Raw genomic sequence first — 9,917 nt, forward strand, 5'->3', positions numbered from 1 at the left:
AAAAAAAAAAATCTATTTTATTTAACCTTTATTTAAACTAGGCAAGTCAGTTAAGAGAACAAATTCTTATTTACAATGACGGCCTACCCCGGCCCAAACCGGACGACGCTGGGCCAATTGTGCGCCGCCCTTTATGAGACTCCCAATCACGACCGGTTGTGATACGGACCTGGATTTGAAACAGGGTGTCTGTAGTGACGCCTCTTAGCACTGAGATGCAGTGCCCTTAGACCGCTGCCCCGGAGCGCCGAGTGGCGGAGAAATGGGATGAAGGGAGATTTTGTTTTGAATGCAGCCTAGTGCTGTTGCAATTCACCTAACTTCCACATATGAAATTCAGAGACATTCTTGGTGTAGCAGCTTTTCAAAAATAAATCAGACTTGATGTCCTCTCTAGGTCGGTCCTATGCCGTGGCTGGGCCCTCAGACAGATAATTGTGTCTCTGTCCTCTCTAGGTCGGTCCTATGCCGGTGGCTGGGCCCTCAGACAGATAATTGTGTCTCTGTCCTCTCTAGGTCGGTCCTCATGCCGTGGGCTGAGCCCTCAGACAGATAATTGTGTCTCTGTCCTCTCTAGGTCGGTCCTATGCCGTGGCTGGGCCCTCAGACAGATGATGCATCAAGAGGTCTGTGTGAACGGGGCAAGAAGAACCTGCTGCTGGTCCCCATCGCCTTCACCAGCGACCACATCGAAACGCTGCATGAGCCTAGACATCGAGTACTCTCAGGTGCTGGGAGAGGAGGTACGTGTCTGTGTGAGCTGGACATCGAGTACTCTCAGGTGCTGGGAGAGGAGGTACGTGTCTGTGTGAGCTAGACATTGAGTACTCTTGATGGGAGAGGAGGTACGTGTCTGCAGGAGCTAGACATTGAGTACTCTTGATGGGAGAGGAGGTACGTGTCTGTGTGAGCTAGACATTGAGTACTCTTGATGGGAGAGGAGGTACGTGTCTGCAGGAGCTAGACATTGAGTACTCTTGATGGGAGAGGAGGTACGTGTCTGTGTGAGCTAGACATTGAGTACTCTTGATGGGAGAGGTCAGTGAGTGTTCTTTATGTAACTACTTACCAACAAAACAATGTCATAACTTATTATAATGTGGAAAACTGTAGAGTGAAGATTATACATGACAGATGTTGTATAGAAAAGAGTGTCCTTCCTTCAAAAGATTCTGTCGGAGAAGTAGAATAGTAGAGCGTGTGGGAGACAGGAGGACTATAGCCACCATACTAATCACAGATCAGTTATGGGGTCTCTCTCTCTCTCTCCGTCTCTCTCCGTCTCTCTCTCTCTCTCCGCTCCTCTCCTCTCTCGCTCCCCGTCTCTCTCTCTCTCTCGCTCCCGTCCTCTCTCTCCCCGTCTCTCTCTCTCCGTCTCTCGCTCTCCGTCTCTCGCTCTCCGTTCTCTCGCTCTCCGTCTCTCTCTCTCCGTCCTCTCTCTCCGTCTCTCTCTCTCTTTGTCTCACTCCCCCTCTCACTCGGTTATCTGTGTACTATGTGTTTATTTTTGGAGGTGTTCATTTTGTTTATGTCGCTTATGGGTAAGCATTTCAATGTATGTATGTATATATATATATATATATATATATATATATGACAAACAAACCGAACTTTGACCCTTGACCCTCCTCTCTCAGGCTCTGGCAGACCTGGTCCAAACCCACCTGAAGTCAAACGAGTCCTGTTCCCGTCAGCTCACCCTGCGCTGCCCACTGTGTACCAACCCCACCTGCGGAAAAACCAAGGCCTTCTTCGCTAATCAGAAATGACCCTCCTCCTCCTCAACCATTTTCTAGTGTTGCAAACTGCAGGTAACTACCCCCCCCCCAAAAAAATGTCCTGGTTTCCCTGAAATCCTATTTGAAGGATTCTGGATTTCCTACTTATTTCTTCCTGATTCCTGGATTCTTCCAACCGGGATTTCTAGAAAAGCTGGTAATTCTGAGAGTCACCTGCCCTCTACCCATCTGTTACTACGTGACAGAGCACACGTTTCTAAGTAACTACCAGAAGAAGAAGCAGACAAACTAGAAAAGAAGCTGTCAGTACGCATCTCATTAAAGCTATAAGACAAGTAGAGTTGCACTTATTTTGTCCGCCTTGCCCCGCTCGCTCACATTCCATCAGTTTTCCAGGGATTCAATGGTGTCCATTTCATCCCTCCCATCTTTTTCCAAAGAGGAAGATAAACTGGACTGTAATCCTTTCTCACCTGGTCCAGTTGGTTTGTACGTCATGCTCAGGGACAGTGGCGAAGCGTGTCCCCCACCCCATTCTGGTATGTCATCCACAGTGTCTCTTTGAGACCCTCTCTGAAGTCTGGTGGACTGTCCCCTGCTTTGAGACCCTCTTTGAGACCCTCTCTGAAGYCTGGTGGACTGTCCCCTGCTTTGAGACCTCTATCTCCTCTCGGCCTCCAGAGGATCCCTGCTTCCATCCTTGTAGAGGCACTGCTCATCCAGAGTCGAGGCTCTTACCTTTCCCACCCAGTAACCTCTGACCTCTATTATAGGGAACCATAATCCCTGGTTCCACTTCCACAAAGTGCTGCTGCACATCTTGCCCCTGCATGAGTCCCCTGTCTCTCCCCGGTCAACCTCTCATCTCTCCCTGCTGCAGTGGTCCCCCGTCCCTGGCTCTCCCGGTCAACCTCTCACCTCCCGCTGCAGTGTCCCTCCCTGTCTCTCCCCGCGGTCAACACTCTCATCTCCCTGCCTTCAGTGCCGCAGTTGTCCCGCTCCCTGTCTCTCCCCAGCTGGTCTCTCACCTCCCTGCTTCAGTGCCTGCAGTGGCCCCATCCCTGTCTCTCCCCGGCTGGTCTCTCACCTCCCTGCTGCAGGGTCCCCCGTCCCCGTCTCTCCCCGGCTGGTCTCTCACCTCCCTGCTGCAGTGTCCACATCCCTGTTCTTCGCCCCGGTCAACCTCTCACTCCCCTGCCAGTGTCTCCCATCCTTGTCTCTCCCCGAGCTGGCGTCTGCTCACCTCCCTGCTGCAGTGTCCCACATCCCTGTCTCTCCCCGGCTGCCTCTCACCCTCCCTGCTGCGCAGTGTCCCACATCCCGTTGCTCCCCGTCAACGTCTCACCCCCTGCTGCAGTGTTCCCCATCCTTGTCTTCTCCCCGGCTGGCGTCTCTCACCTCCCTGCTGCAGTGTCCCACATCCCTGTCTCTCCCCGGCTGCCTCTCACCTCCCTGCTGCAGTGTCCCACATCCCTGTCCTCCCCGGTCAACCTCTCACTCCCTGCTGCAGTCGTCCCCCATCCCTGTCTCTCCCCGGCTGTCTCTCACCGTCCCTGCTGCAGTGTCCCACATCCCTGGTCTCTCCCCGGTCAACCCGTCTCACCTCCTGCTGCAGTGTCCCCCATCCCTGTCTCTCCCCGGCTGGTCCTCACCTCCCTGCTGCATGTGTCCCACATCCCTGTTCTCCCCGGTCAACCTCTCACCTCCCTGCTGCCCAGTCCCCCATCCCTGTCTCTCCCCGCTGGCTCTCACCTCCCTGCTGCAGTGTCCCACATCCCTGTCTCTCCCCGCGGTCAACTCTCACCCTCCCTGCTGCAGTGTCCCCCATCCCTGTCTTCCCCGGCTGGGCCTCTCACCTCCCTCAGCTCTGAACCTGCTGCCGGTCTAACTATGGGCTCCATGGCCTCATCCATCTAACCTGAGCTGTGTTATAGCTGCTGCTGTTTAGACAGACAGACAACATATCTTAGGCGACTAGCAGCGTTGACATGCTTCTCCGTTGTCGGGCAGCAACTCAGAGTAACATGACAAAAACGTGCCTTACACTTGCTCTTTGAACATTGATTCAACTCTGTGCTTTTTATATGTAATTTACTCAAATGTGATAATTTACCAGGGACGTGTTCATCAGCCACACCGTAACTTAAACGTTTTTAAATCATTTGCAACCCCCCAAAAAAGTACAAATGAGCGTTTCTTATTGGACAAGTTGGAGGAGTACCTCCTCTGTTTTCAGCATTTTCTTCTGTTACGTGCCTGCTGAACACAATCCCGATTTTCTAATGTATTTAAAATCATCTGTAAATCAGTTGAAGAAACTTTGATGTATACAAATTGAGGTTTGTTATAGATGTGTGGTACCATAGGTAATAGACATACCATCTCAGTTGAATAGTCGTTTCTGATTGGGTTTGAAGAGCCATTTTAGAGGTACATTACTTCCCTATAACGCATGGTATATTCACGCACGTGAATTCAATGACTTTCGTTCACTCTTATTCATGTTTTTGTTTAAGATGCTTTTGAAATCAAAGGTCAAATTGAGAACAGTATTGGCCGTGTTGAACTCAATTTTCATCATAGCAAACTAGGACTGATAGTTTGGTTAGCTAAACTAGCAACGTCTGTCTGTTTGGTTACCACGGCAACACTGTAGCATCTCGTCAACTTGCTAGCTTCTTCAGTGGACGTTGAACAGAATTTCTACCGGCAAATGTGTTCAATTACAGCCATGTTATCAAAGGGATAATCAACTCGCGGATATATGCGTTTTCTGGAAAATAACCTCCCACGCAGTTGCATTAAGTCCACTCTGCTAGCACGTCTCGAACACGCGTAATTATTTTCCATAGAAACCACAGCCCTCATTGATTATCCTTACATATATTATTTGGGTGTATATATAGTGAAGAGATGCCGCTTTCATGTTACATCGTTGTGATTTTTGTTTTAAAGGTTTATTTATTTCTGTTCTCATAAAAAACCACCTGCTCTGCTGTTCAAAATGTGTTATCTAATTTTTACTGGGAATACAACATTAACAACAAGTCTTCCACTACATCTAATAAAATGGACACAGTAAAAACATTTTATCAGATCTTCAACAACCCAGTCCTACATCTGGGGGGCGGGGGCTATTAAGCGCGAGAGGGCGGGGCTATTTAGAGGAGAGGCGGGGCTATTAGGAGAGGGCGGGCTATTAGAGGAGAGGGCGGGGCTATTAGGAGGGAGAGGGGGGCGGCTATTAGAGGAGAGGGCGGGGCTATTAGAGGAGAGGGCGGGGGCTATTAGAGGAGAGGGCGGGGCTATTAGAGGAGGGCGGGGCTATAGAGAGAGGGAGGGGGGCTATTAGAGAGAGGGAGGGGGCTATTAAGGAGAGGAGGGGGGCTATTGAGGAGAGGGCGGGGGGTATTGAGGAGAGGCGGGAGGGGCTATTAGAAGAGGCGGGGGCTATAGAGGAGAGCGGGGGGCTATTAGAGATGAGGGGGCGGCTGTATTAGAGGAGAGGAGGGGGCTATTAGAGGAGAGGGCAGGGCTATTAGAGGAGGGGCGGGCTATTAGAGGGAGGGGGGGCTATTAAGGAGAGGGACGGGGGCTATTAGAGGAGAGGCGGGGGGGTTGGCACAGCGCAGGAGCCTCCTGGTAATTGGAAAGCTGGCGCTTGGCTGGAACTCGGCTGGCGCTCTCCACCGTGTGACCTTCTAATTGAGGCCCTCCCATTGATTTCTTGAGGGAGGGGATGAAAGAGAGGCCAGAGGTAATTGACTGAAGGTGGGATTGGAGAAAACGGGTTGGGTGGACCGGCCGAGTAGGAGAGAGGGAGAGGAGATGAATTTAAGGAGTTATAAGATTGAGGAAAGAGTGCCAAGCATGCATTTTCATGGTTCTCCGTTTCACCCATAATATGTGATTTTGATCTTCGTGAAAGATTGAATGTATTGTAATAACATCCGACACCTTTTTATGCAACAAGGGTCTAGCTCTGGTCCAGAGCTTTCTGATGCTGAGCTGCACAGTTTCAACGCCTTTTTAGTTTGGACTTTCTGATGCACAGCTGCAACATTTGCAACCCCTTTTTAGTTGTGCGCTTTCTATGCCAAGCTTCACATTTCAACCCCCTTTTAGTTGCTGCTTTCTGATGCAGAGCTTGCCTCAAACCCTTTAGTTGTTCTGTGCAGAGCTGCACATCACCCCTTTTAGTTGTGGCTTATCTGATTGCAGCAGCTGCACATTTCAACCCCCTTTTTAGTTTGGCCTTTCCTGATTGCAGAGGTGCACATTTCAACCCCGCTTTTTAGTTGTCGGCTTTTCTGATGGCAGAGCCTGCACATTTCAACCCCTTTTTAGTTTGGCTTTCTGATGCAGAGCTGCACATGATACTGGACAGTAAACATCCGCTGACTTGGTTGTTAATTAGTCTGAGCTGTCACATGCAGATGGTGACTGTATAAACCAGCCTACATCTATTCCCGACCTTTATGTCCTCACCTGGTCGAGACAAGGTCCAATTTAGGTACAGTTACAGTCAACTTCATGTCTTCAAACAGATGCTAGTATCGCTGCTTGACCGTCGCAGATTTAGGAGCTTTGTGTAGCCTTGGAAACCGTAAGGAATTGGTCCATATAAAGACTAACAATGAGAACTGCCTCCCAAACTGTGAACAGAGAACTGGCTTCTCTAATTGTGTACAACGTTCTCTTGGGAGTTTCTTTTTTTTTTTTTTTTTTGACGCGTGAAGAGCGGAGGAGGATGTTGCTAGTTGTGATCCTCTTGATTGGAGACTGTTGGATCCTTCTTTGTGTACAGACGGCCACAACGTAGAGGAAGTAGGCAGGCTAACATTTTGTTCAGTTACTGTGATGGATGTATCGGTACATAGTAGACATTTCATTAATATGTTATCTAGGTTATTTTGAAAAATAAATACAATTTGTCAAATGTTCTCATAGTTTCTGTCACGTGCGCTAGTATAGTGTAATGCCTTTCTTGATTTGCTCTTTCCTAACAATGCAGTAATCAATAACAAAGTCAAGTAGAACAACACAATACAATTGAATTCAGAAAGACACACGAAAAGTGACTACAGGTGCACGATGATCAGGGGTCGTAGCGCATATGGTGAACAGATGTGCGAGGATACTGGAGTGATGGAGGTAGATATGTATAGGGGAAGGTGACATATACAGGTCAGTTCCAGTACCAGATTAACAATGTACAGATGATGATGATGGAGATAGATATGTATAGGGGAAGGAGACAGGGATACTGGAGTGATAGAGGTAGATATGTATAGGGGAAGGGACAGGGATACGGAGTGATGGAGGTAGATATGTATAGGGGACAGGGATACTGAGTGATGGAGGTAATATGTATAGGGACAGGGATACTGGAGTGATGGAGGTAGATATGTATAAGGAAGGGAGCAGGGATACTGGAGTGATGGAGGTAGATATGTATAGGGTAAAGTGACTATATACAGGGTCGATACCATATAACAATGTCGAGGGATACTGGAGTGATGGAGTAGATATGTTATAGGGGAAGGTGATCTATATACAGGTTCAGTACCATATTAAGCAAGTGCAGGGATACTGGAGTGATGGAAGATAGATATGTATAGGGTAAAGTGACTATATACAGGGTCAGTACCATATTAACAATGTGCAGGAGATACTGGAGTGATGGAGTAGATAGTATAGGGTAAAGGTGGACTATATACAGGGTCAGTACCATTATTAACAATGTGCAGGATACTGGAGTAGAGTATGTATAGGGGTAAAGTGACATATACAGGGTCAGTTCCATATTAACACATGTGCAGGGATACTGGAGTGATGGAGGTAGATAATGTAGTAGGGTAGTATTACTATATACAGGGTCGGGAGTACCATATTAACAATGCTGCAGGGATACTGGACGATGGAGGTAGATATGTATAGGGGTAAGGTGACTATATACAGGGTCAGTACCATATTAAGAGCAAGTGCAGGAACTGGAGTGATGGAGGTAGATATGTATAGGGGACAGGGATACTGGAATGATGGAGGTAGATATGTATAGGGGACAGGGATACTGGAGTGATGGAGGTAGATATGTATAGGGGTAGTCATACTATATACAGGGTCAGTACCATATTAACAATGTGCAGGGATACTGGAGTGAAAGAGATAGATATGTATAGGGGTAAGGTGACTAGACATCAGGACAACAGAGTAGCAGCAGCGTATATGATGATTGTATAGAAGTGGGTATAGAGTCAGTATGAATGTGTGGGTGTTTGCATGTTGTGTGAGTGAGTGTGTGTGTGTGTGTGTGTGTGTGTGTGAGTGTGTGTCTGTGTGTGTGTGTGCGTAGAGACAAATAAAATAGCATGGTTCAATGCAGATCAATCAGTCAAATGTATTTATAAATCCCTTTTCACGTAGTCGTCTGTTGGTGGAGCATTGTGTTTACAACACCGTGACAGTGGGTTTGATTCCCAGGACTACCCATATATACAATCTATGCTCATAAAAGCGTCTGCAAAATATAATATATTATTATATTACATCAACAGATGACACAAAGTGCTTAYACAGAAACCCAGCCTGTAACCGCAAGCAATGCAGGTGTAGAAGCACGGTGGCTAGGAAAAACTCCCTTGAAAAGCAGGAACCTAGGAAGAAACCTAAAGAGGAACCAGGCTCTGGGGGGTGGCCAGTCCTTTTCTGGCTGTGCCGGGTGGAGATTATAAGAAGTACATGGCCATTTAAGGCCAGATCGTTCTTCAAGATGTTCAAATGTTCGTAGATGACCAACACGGTCAAATAATAATCAGTGGTTGTAGACGGTGCAACGGGGTCCAGTACCTCAGGAGGAAATGTCAGTTGGCTTTTCATAGTTGAGTATTCAGAGGTCGAGACAGCAGGTGCGGTAGAGAGAGGGGTGAGAGCGAGAGAGACAGAGAGAGAGAGATATAGGGAGAAGGTTTGATTCGCAGGACTACCCATATATAAAATCTATGCACACGACTGTAAGTCACTTTTAACGCCAACCCTATTCCTGGAGAGATGCTGTTCCTGGAGAGATACCCTCCTGTAGGTTTTAACTCCAACAATGTTGTTGGAGATGTTGAGGAGTGGATACGACCCATCTGTAGGTTTTAACACCAACCTGTTCCTGGAGAGATACTTCCTGTAGGTTTTACACTCCAACCCTGTTCCTGGAGTGATACCCTCCTGTAGGTTTAAACACCAACCCTGTTCCTGGAGAGATACCCCACTGTAGGTTTTAACTACAACCCTGTTCCTAGAGAGAGACCCTCCTGTATAGGTTTTAACTCCAACAATGTTGTTGAGTAGATACCTCCTGTAGGTTTTAACACCAACCCTGTTCTGGAGAGATACCCTCTGTAGGTTTACACTCCAACCCTGTTCTGGAGTGATACCCTCCTGTAGGTTTAAACTCCAACCCTGTCCTGGAGAGAAACCCTCCTGTAGGTTTAACTCCAACCCTGTTCCTGGAGAGAAACCCTCCTGTAGGTTTTCACTCCAACCCGTTCCTGGAGAGAACCCTCCGGTAGGTTTTCACTCAACCCTGTTCCTGGAGAGATACCCTCCTGTAGGTTTTAACTTCAACCCCAGTTGTAACTAACCTGGTTCAGTTTAAACACCAGCTAATTATTAGAATCAGGTGCAACTATTAGGGTTGGAGTGAATGGTTAATGTGTATCTGTAGGTTAATGTGTATCTGTAGGTTAATTGTATCTGTAGGTTAAATGTGTTAATGTGTATCTGTAGGTTAATGAATGTGGTATCTGTATCAGGTAGTATTAATGTGTATCTGTAGGTTAATAATGTGTATCTTAGGTTAATAAGTTATATGTAATATGTATCTGTAGGTTAATGATGTCTATCTGTAGGTTAATGTGACAATAGCTGTACTGTTACCTTCCAGACTGGTTCCATATGATTTTTTTGTATTTACATTTTTTACCTTTATTAACTAGGCACAGTCAGTTAAGAACAAATTTTATTTTCAATGACGGCCTACGCGGGGAACAGTGGGTTATAACTGCCTTGTTCAAGGGCAGAACGACAGATTTGTACCTTGTCAGCTCGGGGATTTAGCCATAATGTATGTAAGTGTTATCTTTTTTTGGTGTGTTGGTTGTTGGTGTTGGGATTGGATATGAGGTA

The 9,917-nt window shown here is 47.2% G+C and overlaps 1 protein-coding gene and 1 long non-coding RNA gene across 3 annotated transcripts in view; one reads left to right on the forward strand and one right to left on the reverse strand.

Moving 5' to 3' along the window:
• fech (ferrochelatase) overlaps positions 1 to 1,864 on the forward strand; it is a 37,563-nt gene extending 35,699 nt beyond the window's left edge. Inside the window, exons 9-10 of the mRNA XM_024138361.2 lie at positions 578 to 796; positions 1,638 to 1,864. Of these exons, the coding sequence (XP_023994129.1) occupies positions 578 to 796; positions 1,638 to 1,769 (351 nt within the window). The 3' untranslated portion in view covers positions 1,770 to 1,864. The remainder of the gene's footprint in view (positions 1 to 577; positions 797 to 1,637) is intronic.
• A 656-nt stretch (positions 1,865 to 2,520) lies between these two features.
• Positions 2,521 to 4,734, reverse strand: LOC139024396 (uncharacterized). 2 transcript variants are annotated; one of them, XR_011475687.1, is made up of 6 exons: positions 3,544 to 4,734; positions 3,334 to 3,391; positions 3,138 to 3,180; positions 2,983 to 3,033; positions 2,768 to 2,877; positions 2,521 to 2,604 (listed from the first exon to the last, which is right to left on the reverse strand). It is a non-coding gene; the product is annotated as an uncharacterized lncRNA (long non-coding RNA). The 2 variants fall into 2 exon arrangements; XR_011475686.1 differs by having other exon boundaries at positions 3,138 to 3,280.
• Positions 4,735 to 9,917: the final 5,183 nt, after the last annotated feature.

Source organism: Salvelinus sp. IW2-2015, unplaced genomic scaffold, assembly GCF_002910315.2.
Source record: "Salvelinus sp. IW2-2015 unplaced genomic scaffold, ASM291031v2 Un_scaffold1457, whole genome shotgun sequence".
Taxonomy (NCBI): Eukaryota; Metazoa; Chordata; class Actinopteri; order Salmoniformes; family Salmonidae; genus Salvelinus; species Salvelinus sp. IW2-2015.